The 18662-nt window shown below is 36.9% G+C and overlaps 1 protein-coding gene across 4 annotated transcripts in view; it reads left to right on the top strand.

Moving 5' to 3' along the window:
• LOC124616698 (retinoic acid receptor RXR) overlaps window positions 1–18431 on the top strand; it is a 141615-nt gene extending 123184 nt beyond the window's left edge. For all 4 annotated transcript variants that reach the window (XM_047145040.1, XM_047145039.1, XM_047145037.1 and 1 more), the window contains 2 exons: window positions 3795–4019; window positions 12855–18431. In XM_047145040.1, the coding sequence (XP_047000996.1) occupies window positions 3795–4019; window positions 12855–13105 (476 nt within the window). In that variant the 3' untranslated portion in view covers window positions 13106–18431. The remainder of the gene's footprint in view (window positions 1–3794; window positions 4020–12854) is intronic.
• Window positions 18432–18662: the final 231 nt, after the last annotated feature.

Here is an 18662-nt window from a genome sequence, read left to right as displayed (position 1 = left end):
GAGCCAAAGCAAGATGTAATAGCCTATCTCCAATTTCTTAGTGGATTGCTGTGGTTCTGTGGCACAAAGATTTCAATGTTTACCATGCCTACAAACATGTACCTACAAACAAACAAAAAATTAATTACATAACTTTATTTTTGAAGGTGATCATTGAAACTTTACAATTACATTTAATAGTACCAAAACATAACAGCTTTCAAGTTAAATTATAATGCTCATTTCTCATAATGCGACACCATGGCACTATTACTAAAGGCTGAACGAGGATTGGGGGGGGGGGGGGGGGGTCAGCTTGATAAACAGCATTTTCATTAAAATACATATTCCTCATAGTGCTGCACTGTAAATTCTGAGACAGCATTGTTAGTAGGAATTAGAACAATATTGCAAGCATTTCAGTTTACACACTTGCTTGAAGCAAAGAAGGAGAAGATTCAGTGATACTAACATGTTATGAATCTGTGAATCAGAATTCCACCACTACAGGAAGTTGATAGTGATATCTTCATGTTAGAGATTCAGATTTTTACAGCACATTGATTCACTGTAGACAGATGTTTCATAAGGCCACTTTTAATGAAGACAGAATTTTAATTTTAAACACACACACACACACACATTTACTTTCCCAATCTACATGAAAATGTAAACTTAACTTTTGTTTCCTGTTGCTCTTTATGTCAGTAGATTCATTTAAAAATTGTTTTATTGTTACCTATCAGAATTAAAGGCACATAATATCCTCAATTTGGTCAGTGTTAGGATTCCCTCCTTCAAAGTACCCCTTTTATAATTGTTATGGTAACAATAGATTGACTTCATGCAACAAAGTAAGTTTGGAGGAATGTAATAGGTGCTTATCTCTTTTCTACATAAAAGTATGACTGCACAATTACAGAACCTTCACAGTTGGAACGAGTACGTTCGGATTGTGTGCTTCCCTTGTTATGTTGATTGTTAATATAAGTGCAGTTGTTCGGCCATATTACGATTTTCATGTGGACAATACAAGTGTTTCTTCTCATTGGATGTCTGAAGTCGTTTCTTTGCTTTCACCGAGTTAATCAGACCTTGCCAATAACAACTCAGTCACCACAATTTTTGTCATTTTCATTGGCTATATGCTATTGTAAGCTTAGCAGCCATTTTCATGGCAGTGTTTCCCTTATTATAGATAACTATCCTCATTAATTCTCTTATCAGTAAGATAATGTTTCCTTCCATACATGTGTGTAGCAAGTAAAATATTCCCGTGCTGTCATGAAGTTAGATACAATAGTTTATGAAACCCCTAGTAAGTTTCTGACTGCCGTCAAGTTGACAAACAGTGACCTAATCTGTATATCTCAAGATGCCAGTAGGTCAGTGTGAAATTACGGTGGTGACACATACAAGTGGTTTTAATTGGCCAGATATAATGCCAGCACATCATTGGAAAATAAATACTCCAGAAATGAGGTATTTACAATATGGCATACGTATTCTTTTGCTAGGCTTCTCTTTATTTATGTTATTAGTGGACACTCAGGTATTAGCTAAAAGTTGGAGAAACTTTGCAATGGGAGATGGACATATGTTTCATTCTTAGCAGCAGCTTAGTTTTTACTGTTTCTTTTGTGTTGACAGAGACAAATAAAAAGCATGAGAGTTGAGCATATAGAGCATATTGAATTATAAAGTTCAAGAATTGCTTTTGTAAATTCATTTTAATTCACATGGTAAGCATCATTTTTCTTTCTTGTCCTACTGAGTCTCTAAATATGTTTGTAATAAATTTATAATGAAGGGATTTCAGTCCATGCATCAGTTGGTAAATAAGCTTTACATAGTTAGCAACAGTTATTAATGTGTTATACCATCAGTGCAAATGGGGGGGGTCTCGGTGGGGGAACCAAAAGTATGTAGTTAGAGTGGTATCAAATCTTCTAGTGACTGCCCCCGCTGATGTATCATTAAGAGTGCTAGATGATTATATAGTTGAAATTTTTGTTTCAGTTTTCATGTATGCTTTATGAAACATTGCTCTTTGTTTATGAATACAGATGGATAGTTTCCATAATACCGGTTGCATTTAATAAGAAAGACTGCAACAGAATGATTGGAAGTGAATCAGTGTTCATTTTTGCAGAGAAAACTGATATTAATTTTTTTTTTATTTACGGTACCGTTATTTAAAGGCCTATGGACTAAAACAGGTTATAAGTAGATCATAATATGGGAAGCATTTCCATGAGTTAACTGTACTTCATTGAGCCTTGTTATGGTTGATAATTACTCTGTGCAGAATATATGTTGCACAGAGTACATATAAGCTAAAAATTTGTTTTCCTGATCCTGACCCAAGTTTTAACTATATATCATGCTTTTGTGTTACCATTTATGTACTTCTCAGAATAAGGTTTATGTTTGATTTTTTCCTCGCGCAGATAATTTTCTTTACCATTTTTCACCTAGAGATCATCATCTTGACAAACACTGTTTGATAGGTGTAGTTACACCTACCCTCATATGAGTTAATAGTTTACATGTCTGATAATTGCTTTTTTTTATTATTATTTCTTATTCCAAGAAAGACTAAACTCATACATTTTTAGAAGAAGGAAACTTAATTTTATTTTATAAATTGCCGCTTATAAGCTGGTTCATAGACTTAAATTTTTTAACAGACTAAAGTATTTGGACATTTTGCAAATGGTCAATTATCATTTATAAAATTTACAACTAGTAATTTATTTGCAATTGTTAGCCATAAAATGCAACTAGTATCTTCGTCAAAGCCTTTTTAACATATTATATCGCAAGTGTATGATCACTTAGGGTACTTAACAATGCTTGTCAGTTTTAGACGCTTCCATAAGCAGTGTCCAACAGTACTACTTTAAACTTCCTCAGCTATTTCCTCTCTCATTTATAATGAGAAAACTCTTTATTCTTAGAGATCTCCCTCAAAGGAACTACACCATAGAAACTTCTATGTCCTTTTTTGTTGAAACAAGTGCTCCATTTCTAGTTCCAGTAAAGCCATTGGGTGTAAAACTCCTAATCTTAGTGAGTGGTTGACTTCCCTCATACCGTCAACTGCATTCCAGCTGGGATTTTCCGTTGCATTACTAAGAACTAAATTTCTGCTGAAAAATATGTTTCTTTCTATTGTGTTTAAATTGTTTGTCATCATACGTACTTTCATTTAATTGTGTCATTGTTTATACACATGTATTTCCACATGCTGTGTTATTTTTTGTGATTAAAAAGAAGACAGTGCAATAAGTGAAAGCCGGAGTTAAAGCTCTTATTTCCTCAGCCCATAATAATTGCTTATGATTTTGTCATTTTGTATGCTTCAGCATGTGTTGGTCCTAATTAGTCATAAATTCATATAAAGTAACACCAAACTAGAGTTCAGTGTCATGTTTTGGTTTTACTAATTGGACATCCAAGTCATTTAACTGTGGGCTGAAAAAGATAAAATAGTTGAAGACTGCTGTGAGGATTTGTTATTTGCATGTGGTAATAAAGATCAAGTGGATCATTAAATAAGATGAGATACTTAAAAATTGCCTGTTCTACTGGAATATTTAACAGAAAAGATAATATGAATGAGACAAATTGGAGTCAGTATATATATGAGGGAGAAAAACATAATTATTTGAGGGCAAAATAAATGTAAGAATGAAAAATTGTCATACATTTCCATCTTCATGTTGATTTGTTTTATATTAAGACATGTATACATTTTTGGCCAGTTTAACAAATGTATTCATTGTTTTTAGTTTGGAATTATTTTGTTACAGGTTGGAATGAGCTGCTAATTGCAGCATTCTCACATCGATCTGTAGATGTTAAAGATGGTATAGTACTTGCCACTGGACTCACAGTGCATCGAAATTCTGCCCATCAAGCGGGAGTGGGCACAATATTTGACCGTGTTTTGACAGAATTGGTGGCAAAGATGAGAGAAATGAAAATGGATAAAACAGAACTTGGCTGCTTGAGATCTGTAATTCTTTTCAATCCAGGTAAGCATTATTTGGGAGCTGTGAAAATAGTCTCTATAAACACCTTTCTTTCCTGCTGCCCCCCCCCCCCCCCCAAAAAAAAAAACCTTCTTTCCCATCTCTCCCTCCGTGTGTGTGTGTGGGGGGGGGGGGGGGGGGGGGAGCATGTATCATAAGATAGGTTAGTTGCTATATGCAGTAGTTTCTTTTTTACATAAAATTGTGGGTGAAGGCAGGTCACAAGACAATCCACCAATTTCTTAAAATTTTTCTCATGTACTGAAAATCAAAAGTTATTGAAGCAGCTACCATTCTTTTTATTTAGCAGTGTAAAAACGTATAAGATTAGTATTAATTCTAGCAAAGGAAAATTTAGTTGAGAATACTTAAAATTGCAAGACAAGTAGAGTGGCTGTCCGGTAATTAACTTCAGGAGGTGAAATTCCTAGTACTACTGATGGAAATATTTAAAACAGAAAGCACTAATCCTAGCATTTGGAGCTTCTGTATTCGTTTTCAGGGAGCAAAGAGGGAGTGGTTTGGATGGATTGAGAAAAGAAGGCAAGGTGCTGAAATCCTAGGTTAAGACAGATGTACATATTATGCAAAAGAGGAGAGAGAAAGTGTCAGAAAAAAGGATAGGAGGTCAAAAATAGTACATTAATTAGAACTGTTTTAACTTCAGTTTAGAGGTGATAAAAGGGGTGGATTGAGAGTTAATGTGGGGTAAAGAGGAAAAAAATGAGTGCAATGCATAATACAGTTAAGAAGTAAACTAGAAACATAGGTGGATTAACCCTTACAACAGACAGGCAGGAAGGGTTTCTGGAATAAGCAAGACTTAAATTTTCGGCTGCAGTCCCAAAAGTACTGTTTACCAATTTCAGCACATAGTACAAGCTAACAAAAAATCGTGTCACTTCTTTTGACATACATGTTTACTGATCTGTATTTTCTGCATAGTCTTCACATAACATAACCGAATGGGACAGACGGAGCCACTTTACACAACTTATACAAAAATATTTTGTTGTATTGTCTTTGCGTTTATAACAACCACCTCATTTGCTTTCTGGTACAACCTTCTCATGGGTAATTCCAGATACGCACGCTGCCAGTTGGCAAATGTTCCCCAAGAGAGTCTTTTTGTTAGCTCTGTCCCATGTGTCCTTTTATCCATTCCAAACCCAGTTGCTTGAGAAATAGCCCTCTTGATATATCCAGTCTTGTGTTTGCTAGTATAAATGCATTTGTAGTATACAGTGCAATGTTCACAATGGCATAAGACATGCACTATGGCCATTGTCTTGTTTGCCTTTCTTCATTATATTCTGAACACATCGCATCAACTACATCCACTCACATTACCTGTTTCTTCACTGTTTTTATTGTTTGTTTGCATTAATGATGCTAAAATTACACATTTATTTTTCTTCAGCACATGTGACACCAATGTGAAATTGTCATTAAATCCAAATTTGGATGAATGGATTTCTCTTTTCATGGAAGAAAGAATTCTAAAGGATTCTCTTTTATTTTCGTGCAGTGTTTCAACAAGTGTAAGATTACAAAATGTCAAAAGTTTTCTAGCAAGAGTGTAGCTTATGAACCAGTTATCAAGGGTAATATTCCTTCTTGTTCTCTTCACTGGCTCTAAAAGTCTGAACACATCATCAGCTGTGTTACTCATTGGGAACAAACCTGAAGGTTGTTGTCCCACATATACTTCTAAATTCTCTACATTGTGTCCTTTTACATCTGTTGTGATAAATATTTTGATCCCATACTTTCCAGATTTTGAAGGAATGAGCATTCTGAAAGGACAATGTCCCCAAAAAGTTAACAATAATTCATTGACTGTAAGGTAGTCACATCTTGTTTAATGATTTGTGATTTTTGTGAATCCCTCCATAACACCACATACAGGTGCCAAATTATCACTCTTTCTGTGTTTCTGTCTTGTGTGACTATTGTCTGACCTAACACATCTCAAAAGAAAATGGAACCTTCACAATGACCTGTGGGAAAGGAAGATTCCTGTCCCTGTGCCACAAGTGTCCCAAAATTCTTCCACGTTCATTTTGCCTCTGTGAAGAATGCCAGAAATGTATAAAATTCTCAAAAAATACCTTGAACTCATCTTTTTTTCAGTATTTGGGTCAACCTTTAAAAAGAGATTTTATGTGATCCATGTAAGTATTTGTGCTTTCTATTACCAAATCGAGCAAATTGTCGTTAATGCACTGTTTCCAGGCCTTGGCAATGGTGTTAGCATATCTGGCTTCTACACTGCCACCAGGTAAATGTGTAATTATATTGCGAGATTTAGTACGGACATTTTCATCGGGAACATTTTTCAGCATTTACTTTGTCTGTCTCTCAACAAATCGCTGGGTGATGGTTCCGTGGAATAGGGACTGGAACCAACCACACTAGTTGATAGAGAATCTTGATTGTTGATGTGTAAGTGTACTCGCATTTCTGACAGGAATCATGGTGCCATCTTCACTGTCCAGCTGTTCATCGCTCATATCACTTTCATGTGCCATGATCATTTTCAGGAACTAAATTGTGATTTACGTCCGAATCGTCATTATCACATTCGAATAACAGTTCTTCAGTTGTCTCCTCATTCAGTGTGTGCTGCCTAGCCATTTTCAGGCAGATAGAGTAACAAGTGCATAAGTAGAAAAAGCTAATGTAAACAAACTGGGTCTGAGACCCAGAGTACATTTCTTACCGTGTCAACAAACAAATGGCTAACAAAGAGGAATGATGAAACAGGTAGAGACCTGTGGGAACATTAAGTGAAAGCTACAGTGAATGGCTTACTCATAAACCATATACTCTCACAAATATTTTGAAAACAAAATCTGCCTGGGTCTAAGAGACACAGTCCATCTGTTCCAGTATTAATAAAGGTCATGGATGATGCAAGGATATGTTGGAGAGCAGTTTCTGCACCCTGTGTTCAAGGAGGATACAAATTGCACATGTGGTGTAGCAAATGTTCAGATCTCTTGAGTCAAATTACATGGGAAACATCATGAGTGGTTTCAAGTGTTGCTCTATCTCTGATGGTGTAGAATTTACCAAGGATAAGATTGAAGGAAGTAGTGGTGTTTGGATGCTTGAGGCAGGTTTTAGTAGAGGAATGATTGCAGGAGTAAGAACTTTGATATACAGTGATAATGTGATATATTCGTGTGGTTTTACAAGGATATAGTGGATATGTGAAAAGGGTATCAGTGAGAGATGATCTCGTCTCGGGATATGATTTAAAAAAGTCAGAGTTTCATGCTCCATTCCTCCAATAAACCTCCTTACACCCTTGAAATGTATTGACGCCTGGGTGGTGAGGGAGGTGGGGCATCTTGCTTCTGATTATTTTACAAATTTGTAGCATACTTCCAAGCAGTTTCATGCTCTATTCCTCCAATAAACCTCTCTCACACCCTTGACGTCCCTTGTATAATTTTCCAGCAATTTTTATTTGATTTTGTACAGCTCTGTCACATCTCTCAGTCTGAAAATTTTAATTGAGACTCGCGGGTAGTATGCCATGAGATACAGAAGCAAGTAGTAATACGCACAGATGGAGTTCTACATGAACAAGGCAGCTGATTTTTCCTTTTGAGCAAGACGACCTACATGCCATGTTCTTTGCCAAACTCTTTTAAAGAGGTTGCTGCCGTAAGTAGTGTTGTCTTCTTCAGTTCACTAAACTGGCTTTTTGACCTTCTTTTACAGTATTTGCCTTACCTTATTTTGTTATCTGTCTGTGATTGTTACCTTCTCTTACTGTTTCCCTGTTACATTTTTGGTATTTCATTGTTATCCTTTGTCCAGTATTGTAATTCTCACTGTCACAATTTTTGATTCTGTATAGCTGTTTCCAATAGAGACAGAGCACTTGCTATATTGTTGGAGAAATGGCAGAAGTGAAGGTGGAGAGTTGGAATGCATGGTGTGTAAATGCACATTCATTTACAAGAAGAACATTGTAATCGAATTTGAGCACTCCGTTTTTTATTGCATTTGCAAAATTAACCATAAACAGATTGAAGGTCAAGTAGTTGCCCAAAATTTTAAAATGTAGCCAGTGGCAAAATTGGTAGCCTCGTTGCAACCATTCCACCTTCTCTATCTTCATTATTTTAAATTGCTTATTCTATAAACCAACCATTATATAAAGTAGACCACAAGTTGCACTTTTGTGAAAGCAGAGGCTTTTCAGTGTTTTTAATATCACTAAGAACAACTGGGACCTAGAAATTTATCCATGTTTAAATCCTTAAGTAATTGAAAGGAGGATATAATATGAACATCAACAAAAGCAAAACGAGGATAATGGAATGTAGTCAAATTAAATCAGGTGATTCTGAGGGAATTAGATTAGGGAATGAGACACTTAAAGTAGTAAAGGAGTTTTGTTATTCGGTAAGCAAAATAACTCATGATGGTCGAAGTAGAGAGGATATCAAATGTAGACTGGCAATAGCAAGGAAAGCGTTTCTGAAGAAGAGAAATTTGTTAACATCAAGTATAGATTAAAGTGTCAGGAAGTCGTTTCTGAAAGTATTTGTATGGAGTGTAGCCATGTATGGAAGTGAAGCATGGACAATAAATAGTTTAGACAAGAAGAGAATAGAAGCTTTCGAAATGTGCTACAGAAGAATGCTGAAGATTAGATGGGTAGATCACATAACTAATGAGGAGGTACTGAATAGGATTGGGGAGAAGGAAGAGGAGTTTGTGGCACAACTTGACTAGAAGAAGAGATCGGTTGGTAGGACATGTTCTGAGGCATCAAGGGATCACCAATTTAGTATTGGAGGGAAGCATGGAGGGTAAAAATCGTAAAGGGAGACCAAGAGATGAATACACTAAGCAGATTCAGAAGGATGTAGGCTGCAGTACGTATTTGGAGATGAAGGAGCTTGCACAGGATAGAGTAGCATGAAGAGCTGCATCAAACCAGTCTCAGGACTGAAGACCACAACAACAACAACAAGTAATATGTTCTAAATTCTCAACTTTCATTCTCATTTGTGTATTAGTGAGTGGTCTTGATACACTGGGGTTATCAGAGTAAGTCAAAAAGAAATGCTGCCTCCTCCTCCTCCTCCTTCTTTTCCCCAAATGCAACTATACAGGTTCAAAACCACAATGTTTATGATTAATTTATGACTTTTCAACATCATCCATTTTCTCAGTTTAGCTCCATCTTTTAACAAGGAAATTTATTCCAATGTGGTAAAGTGCATTATCCTGCTTCTGAAGCCACTTCACACAGACGTTGTTGCAGTGAATCCCTTGATGAGCATTTAGAAGCTCATACAGATGGACGTCTGATAGTGCCAGGTTAGGGCAGTATGGGGGATGAGGCAAGGCTTCCCATCCAATTTTCACAATCTCTTCAGTGGTATGATGGCTGGTGTGTGGTCTTGCATTGGTACCCAGGTTGCACAAACCTTTGAGTATCCCAGCTGTTGAGTAATCGTCGTCACACTGCCTTTGTTGAGAGGGGGGGGGGGGGTTTATGTGACACAAATCATGTGCAGTCATCAGGCAGTCATGGCGAATGATGCTGTAGACTCACTGAATGTTGTGTGGAGTCGCAGTAGTCACCAGCCTGCTGCTCTGTGTTTCGTCAGCCAATGATGATTGTTCTTCAGCTTTGTTACAGCCACAAACCATTCTTTCACAAATGTGAACAAGCTTTTCACCTTCTATTACCAAGAATTTTATCGCAGAGCTGTATGAACATTGATGTTGGCCATTTTGTAAGTGACTGCAGTATTGGCCTCTGTTGACACACAAAGTTACTACTGCAGTGGATTGGAGAAACATTTTTGCAGAATACTCCCAAACACAAATTTTTCATTTAACACACTTTATTTAAGGAGAAAGAAAAGGAGGCATTACTGCTTGACTGGCCATATTTACAGGAATATAATAATTGCTGTGAATTGGGGCTTGAATATGAGAACGTTGTCTTTGGCATTACGCTGGAAGTCCATTTTATCAAGACTAGAGGAGAAAAAGAGGGGAGAGAGAGCATGTTAGAGGTTTTAAGGATAGAGAAAAGACAATATCTGTAAATATATCTGCATACCTAATGTAGGAAAGAGAAAAATGTTACGAAAATCGTGGTTGTGTTCTTCGTAATTCACATGCTTGGGTTTTATCTGTTATAATGTTGCACCAATCACAGAACTGGAATATATTGTTACAAATGAATGTGCATCCGAAAAAATGTCTTGCGCATGCTTAATGTGCTGGTGGTGGTGGTGGTGGTAGTAGTAGTAGTAGTAGTAGTAGTAATCACTTAAACTGCTTGTTCTGCATTTCCTCTGTGTCTGTTTTATCCTCCACTGCATGCGTCAACCATCCCTTCCACATTCTCAGATTTTCCTCTGTTTGCCTCCCCCCTCTCTTTCACACCAAGGGAGGTGACACATTGGCTTCTACACTGAACTGGTATTTGGGAGGATGGAGTTTGCAATCCCCATCTGGCCATTTCAGATATAAGTTCTCCTTGATTTCCGTAAATCACTTCACACAAATGCTGCCTAATCCGAGCTTCTGCGATGCTAAACCCGAAATATCTCTCTCTCTCTCTCTCTCTCTCTCTCTCTCTCACTGTGGTACAACAACCAAGTTAGAAAACTGCTGCGGAAGCAAAGGGAACTTCACAGCAAACATAAACATAGCCAAAGCCTTGCAGACAAACAAAAATTACGCGAAGCGAAATGTAGTGTGAGGAGGGCTATGCGAGAGCCGTTCAATGAATTCGAAAGTAAAGTTCTATGTACTGACTTGGCAGAAAATCTTAAGAAATTTTGGTCTTATGTCAAAGCGGTAGGTGGATCAAAACAAAATGTCCAGACACTCCGTGACCAAAATGGTACTGAAACAGAGGATGACAGACTAAAGTCCGAAATACTAAATGTCTTTTTCCAAAGCTGTTTCACAGAGGAAGACTGCACTGTAGTTCCTTCTCTAGATTGTTGTACAGATGACAAAATGGTAGCTATCGAAATAAACGGCAGGGGGATAGAGAATCAATTAAAATCGCTCAAAAGAGGAAAGGCCACTGGACCTGATGGAATACCAGTTGGATTTTACACAGAGTACGTGAAGGAACTTGTCCCCCTTCTTGCAGCGGTGTACCGTAGGTCTCTAGAAGAGCGTAACGTTCTAAAGGATTGGAAAAGGGCACAGGTCATCCCCGTTTTCAAGAAGGGACGTCGAACAGATGTGCAAAACTATAGACCTATATCTCTAACGTCGATCAGTTGTAGAATTTTGGAACACGTATTATGTTCGAGTATAATGACTTTTCTGGAGACTAGAAATCTACTCTGTAGGAATCAGCATGGTTTTCGAAAAAGATGATCGTGTGAAACCCACCTCGCGCTATTCGTCCACGAGGGCCATAGACAAGGTTCCCAAGTATATGCCGTGTTTCTTGACTTCCGCAAGGCGTTCGATACAGTTCCCCACAGTCGTTTAATGAACAAAGTAAGAGCATATGGATTATCAGACCAATTGTGTGATTGGATTGAAGAGTTCCTAGATAACAGAATGCAGCATGCCATTCTCAATGGAGAGAAGTCTTCCAAAGTAAGAGTGATTTCAGGTGTGCCGCAGGGGAGTGTCATAGGACCGTTGCTATTCACAATATACATAAATGACCTTGTGGATGACATCGGAAGTTCACTGAGGCTTTTTGCAGATGATGCTGTGGTGTATGAAGAGAGTTTGTAACAATGGAAAATTGTACTGAAATGCAGGAGGATCTGCAGCAAATTGACGCATGGTGCAGGGAATGGCAATTGAATCTCAATGTAGACAAGTGTAATGTGCTGCGAATACATAGAAAGCTAGTTCCCTTATCATTTAGCTACAAAATAGCAGGTCAGCAACTGGAAGCAGTTAATTCCATAAATTATCTGGGAGTACGTATTAGGAGTGATTTAAAATGGAATGATCACATAAAGTTGATCGTTGGTAAAGCAGATGCCGGACTGAGATTCATTGGAAGAATCCTAAGGAAATGCAATCCGAAAACAAAGGCAGTAGGTTACAGTACACTTGTTCGCCCACTGCTTGAATACTGCTCAGCAGTGTGGGATCCATACCAGATAGGGTTGATAGAAGAGAGAGAGAGAAGATCCAACGGAGAGCAGCCCGCGTCGTTACAGGATCATTTAGTAATCGCGAAAGCGTTATGGAGATGATAGATAAACTCCAGTGGAAGACTCTGCAGGAGAGACGCTCAGTAGCTCGGTACAGGCTTTTGTTGAAGTTTCGAGAACATACCTTCGCCGAGGAGTCAAGCGGTATATTGCTCCCTCCTACATATATCTCGCGAAGATACCATGAGGATAAAATCAGAGAGATTAGAGCCCACACAGAAGCATACCAACAATCCTTCTTTCCAGGAACAATATGAGACTGGAATAGAAGGGAGAACCGATAGAGGTACTCGAGGTACCCTCCGCCACACACCGTCAGGTGGCTTGTGGCGTATGGATGTAGATGTAGATGTAGATGAACCCCTACCCCTTGTCTCCTCCTCCAATCTACTGTTAACCAGCTGTTATCTCCAACAAAGATTTCATATTTCCTAAATCAAAAAATTTTGTTGTGGACATAGCCATGCTTCTTGCCATAATGAGGATAGATTTAAATGTGTTGTTACTCTGTTGTTTTCAGTTTTAAAAATTTTTCCCTTCATAATGTGTTCATTTTGTTGTAGAAGTGTTGTAGTTTATTCATTTATAATCATATTTTATGCACTCATGTTTTATTCCTGAAACACTTCATAAATTCTGTATATTGTTGCAGAGGTGAGGGGTTTGAAATCTGCCCAGGAGGTGGAACTTCTTCGTGAAAAAGTATATGCAGCTTTGGAAGAATATACTAGAACAACACACCCTGACGAACCAGGACGATTTGCGAAACTTCTGCTTCGTCTGCCTTCTTTACGTTCCATAGGCCTTAAGTGTTTGGAGCATTTGTTTTTCTTTCGCCTTATTGGAGATGTTCCAATTGATACGTTCCTTATGGAGATGCTTGAATCGCCTTCGGATTCATAATTCGCTTTCTGTTGATACAACGAAGAGACTTGTCTGTCCAAACTCAGATCTTAAAATATGCTCAAATGAAATTAAATTGGCAATGGATCATGTTGTGCACTTCATGCTTTATCAGTTGGTTTTATGAGGGAACAGTTTCAATAGAAATGCGTTATTTTTTGAATGAAGTGTTTTTATATTTTTTCCATTGTAAATGTGTGCTCAAAATACTGAGATAAATTTATAAATTTGGTTCCCTTTGTGGGTCTCTCAGTTTTATCTAGTACATGTTCATTTGTCAGTCATACAAAAATGTAGCAGGATGGTCCATCATGTGCTTCAGATTTCACTTGTAGGTCAAGAAACAGACATGCTTAAGGCATTAGGTTGCCACCCTCAGACTATATTTCATCATCTGACAGGTGCATTAGAATGTTTTCTGCATATCTGTTCTTGTATATTATATTCATTTTATGTCTTGACTCAGGATGGGTATAATAAACTCGCGTGTTTCATTACACAGGTAACATTAGACTTTCTTTATAATATTGTCAGTGGATTTGTTTATGTATCCATTTTATACAGTTTGTCATTCTTTGTGCTGTATTTATATTTTGTGGGAATTAGAATTGGAGGAGGAAAAGCAAAAAATGTATTTTAATTACTGGAATTCTCTCTCCTTTGTGGTATAGTTCAATAGGTACAGACTAGTTTGAGAGGTAAACTGAAACGTTACTTGATTGAAGCTGAGCATGCCTGCTCATTGCAAAAGACCACATTTGTACACCACTGCAGTTAGTTTTCTGGTTTGGTATACCAAGATATGGGATGTGCTGAGACAACTTTCCCTAGTTCACATGTACCGAGCTAGAACTCCACAGAGTGGCTCCATAAACCCATAAAGCAGTTAATGAATTTCATATAAGAGGAGATCGTGCAGATTACATTTTGACTGGCCTTATACAGGGTGTAAAGGGTATAAATGCAGATATTTCTGTTGGTTAGTGAAGTCAGTGTACTGAACAATATCACATCAGTATGTATGTCATTTGCAGACTAATAATTCTAGCTATGATAAGACATATGTTTTTAGGTTGGTTAGTACCTCCAACTACGTGTGGCAAGAGCAAGCCATTAATACTCATTTTCCCTGGGCAGCAGGTTAGGTGTTGAAGTGCGGATGTGTGGACACAAAATGGTTAGTCTACATTGATAGGTGTGGTCAACTTAGTGGTGCAGTTACAACTGTGCAAAAAACATCAGGTAGTAAATCATGTTACTTGTTTGTGGGAAGACTGTTTGACAAAGAGAAAAACAACCAACACACTGCTGTATGTACATATTAAGATACCACAAATAAAAATATCTGCACTTACGCCGGTTACACACTGTGTACACTAGTGTCTTAGCTTATCTGCTGAAAGAGTTTTCTCTCAGCATGCTGAGGGACTTCAGCAGTAGTCGCAAGATATTCCCATTGCAGTCGTATTTAAGAACCGTAGGAAGGGTGTTATTTGGATTATTATTGCAGTGATTTTTAAGTGACTGCTATTTCAGAACTTCTGTATTGTGTCTTACAATTAACGCTCTCAAGTATATGTTGCTTATGCTTAAAGATGAAGCATGTGTTGTTGTGTTATGTACTGTTGTCCTCTGCTAAGATCTACTACATTAAGATCAACTTTTGCCATATTAGTAAATTTACTGTCCTACAGTCTGGTAATTCCAAAGTGCAAACAAGAAACAATAATGAGGAATGGCAACTGATCCTCTTATGCATAGTGATGTAATGCACAAACAGATGTGTAACAACATACAGATGCCACTAGCTTTGAAACTACTGCTTTTTTCTAGTGTAAGCACTTTTTCTGAAGGTATGTCCACAGAATACCTCTTTCCTGATATGGAGCTGCTGAGGCATGCGAACAAAAGTGCAAGTGCAAAAATTAGTGGAAAGAACGCATGTACACATGCGTGTCTTTGTGTCTGCATGTTTCCTATACATCCATTTCATTGCTTGACAGTTTGTGCTGTGTTTGTGATGAAAGGTGACAGAAGAAGTGCACACAGGGTAACTGTGTGTAAAACAGTATCTAAATGTCAGATGTATAAGAAATACAAAGTGATGGCAACATTTAGTTTGCAAATTTCATGAGGTCACAGCAAGATTTAAGATTTTCTGCTTGGTAACTGTAAGAGTAAGGCTGGCAATAACATTTCGTTGGCTGGAAAATAGAGACCTACAGACCAGTTTGAGCTATTAATTTCACATAAAAAAACAATTTCCGTGATTATTCCTGAAACTGAGAAATGCTTAAGGGAGGTTCTTAGTCATTCTGTGAAGGTTGTCTTTCAGTGAGTCACTTATATTTAATTTTATAAAAAGTTGTTCTCACAACTTCAATTAAAAATTATTATATAAAGATTGACTGACAATTTCAGTAATGCCATAGACCCAAGAATAGACTAGAGGGTAGTTGTTTTTCCCAATTTTGTATTACCAGTGTTCTTGCTTTTCAGTTCCTAGTATGTGGTTGAGCAAAGCCACTTATTCCATCTTCTCCTTTGTTCAGATGCCAGGCTCCCCAACTGTGCTATTAAGTCGCCATTACATGAATATTTGTCCACAGTTTTCATATGCATTTTTCATAAATTTGTAAGGTGCTGCTTCTCTGTTTTCCTACTTTGAGACTTGTCTCTTACTTTACAGTAATATGATTGGAGACTTTTTATCTAATACTTGAAACTCACGGCATCACATCTCAAATTTTTATTGAAACAGTCCTTAGAAGCAGCATTCCATATGACGTATCTTTGTCTGTAATATTTTATAAATTTCCCCGTGCTTTCTGTGGAGTCAACATAACCTCAACACACTACACAATGAAACCCACATGGACCGTAGTTGCCTGTCATTTGCTGAGCAGTGCAAGAGATTTCCACCAAACCTGGAAAGCAATGGACTTTCATGCACAGCCTTCACTTTGAGGAAATTACACATGCACAAAAGCACAGGCATAGTTGTGCTATTGGAAATGTAAACTCTTGCACAAACTTGAACAGAAAAAAAGGCATCATGTGGACGTACCTTTTCACACACAACTACAAAAAGTGCCCCCAGATAGTGGCTGTGATGACACTGTTGTGGCTGCTGTTGGTGGATGTATTTGGTTGTCTAAGTGGTGATGTATGTGAGGTGCTGAGTGCACAATGAAAAACGGCTTATCTCTGACTTACTGTCCCCCTCCCCATCGCTTATTGGTTGACTACAAGTGAGTGGTTGCATTTTCAAATTTTTGTTTCTTGTCTTTTGTTGTTCTTGTGCTTGATAAGACACCTCTCTTTGGTTTGAGATGATACTGCTGGAAAGAGAAAATTGTCTGTTAGCAATGTTTGATAGTGTAATGGATGTAAGAGATTTATCTTTCATTCAGCTGAAAAAATGAAGTAGCTATAGTAAACAAAAGAATGTATTTTCCAACAACAAAAACCTGCGAGAAACATGGAAAATTGGAGGGAAAGCTTATATCTTCTATTTATTATTATTGTTTGTTTGTGTATCATCCATTTCATGTGCTTGTAAGTTAGACTGGCCTTTTATTTTTGAGTGTCATTTTCAGAATAAATGTTCCATTTAATGTAATAAATTTGTGCTTGATAACATACTTGTTTCAACTGGCATGTAATACAATACAATAGTCATTAAGGTTGTCATTGATATTAAAGCACACCCTTCAAATTTAATGGATGTTTCTGATCACATGTCATCTACATAATTCAATGAATATTTTGTACATTTGTTCAAATAGTAGTTCTACATTCCACTGGAAAATTTGTCATTCTTGCCATTAAGGACAAATATTTGTAGTCTAGGATCAATTCTGATATGTCAGGTGTGTGTTACTTTGTAGGAAATTGCTTTGAAATAACTAGTATATGTGTTGAAATACATCTGTAAAAGATAGGTTTCACTCCTATTTTGTCTGAATAATTCTGTTTCATTAAGCTACACCTTATGTAATGGTACATCATGTTCATTTAGTCATTTAGGAAGAAATACTTGTAGAACTTATGCAGAATTGTGGCTGTTACTAAAATCCTCTTGTGGTACTATTTCATGTAAACATTCATTTGCCAAATGTTCACATAAAATTACTTCATGAATGTTATAAAACAATTATATTCTGATCTTAATATATAATAGATTGTTGAGATATTGGCAAGCATTTAAGGGTAGGACTTACGCAGAGCAGTATAACAAAAGTAAAATATTTATAGATTAGATAATATTCAGTCTTTCAGGTAAAATTCTCCAGAGGACAGAAAATTTCAAATTCTATCAGAAGTCATCAGAGATCATACTCCAGGTGTCTAATGAGGTTGATGGAGAAAGTGCATTCATTTTCAAGTACGGCACTGGCATGTAGTATCTATTCAGTATGTACTTTTAAGAGAGCCCTGCATTATTATAAAGAAGACACTGAGTTTATAATATCCTAGAGTCATGAAAGCTCTGATGGCCTTTGCAGAAAGCCATGCAAAATTTAATAATTTGTGCATTTTGTTTTGCATCCTTTGATACTTGTAACGTGTTGCCATTGAAAGTATTTATGCTGTCAGAATTGCTGTGGACAATGAGAACTGACATGATCATGCCATAAAAAACTCATCACGAAGTTTAAATATTGTACTCATTCTGGAAACCTTAAAATATTGCAAATAGATACTGAGGCAAGTAAGAGATACTGAAACAATAAAGGCTTTAATTACAGTTCAAATTCCATGATTTATCAGCTTGATTTTGGTAGGACTTCTAGCCCATGAAATAAATCAGTGGCTCGCTTGTAGGGATATACAGTCTGTTGTTTTGAAGTGCAATTCTTTTATACTGTTGTAATTGGGTTTTTGAAAAGGAAATGCCTGTTTTGGAATGGAGAGAGATACTTATAGTCTGAGAATTTCCTGTAGGCTTAAAATCACAGACTTGATCAAATGAATATATTGCATAAGACTTGTTTAATATATCTGTTCATGTTATGTAAAAAGAAGTTTATCATTCTTAGTTCATTACACATGATGCATTTCAGTGCTGTGCTGTTTATATAGTTTTGTGGATGTTTTTCCACTGTCTTCCTGTTTTGTACAATATGTATTAAAATACTGTTGTGTATTTTCTGGACTTAATAATACGTTAATGCTGAGAAAAGATATAAGAATCACTTTGTAAAAACCTTTAAAGAACTACAAAATGCTATTGATGTTACTTGGATTTACAAGTTTTACTGTTAACTTTGATCAAATACATTAATCTGTTATTCTGTGCAAGAATAAAATGTTTAGCTATTAATGTTTACACTTCTTATTTTTAGTGGTAACTTTAATGTATACAAAAGATATAATTCAGGCAGATTAACATTGTGCTGAAAGAAGTACCTCGTATTTTTTACTTTCTTTATTTTACAGGAAAAAAGGCTGAATCTCACTAAATGTGGTGATAACCTTGTTTTGCACTACATTGTACATAATAATAATAATCACTATCATTGAGACCTGCTCCTCAGCTCCAGGAGCACAGACC

Source organism: Schistocerca americana, chromosome 5, assembly GCF_021461395.2.
Source record: "Schistocerca americana isolate TAMUIC-IGC-003095 chromosome 5, iqSchAmer2.1, whole genome shotgun sequence".
NCBI lineage: Eukaryota > Metazoa > Arthropoda > Insecta > Orthoptera > Acrididae > Schistocerca > Schistocerca americana.
The sequence above is the reverse complement of the archived record's forward strand: the minus strand, read 5'-3'. Positions and strand labels throughout refer to the sequence as shown.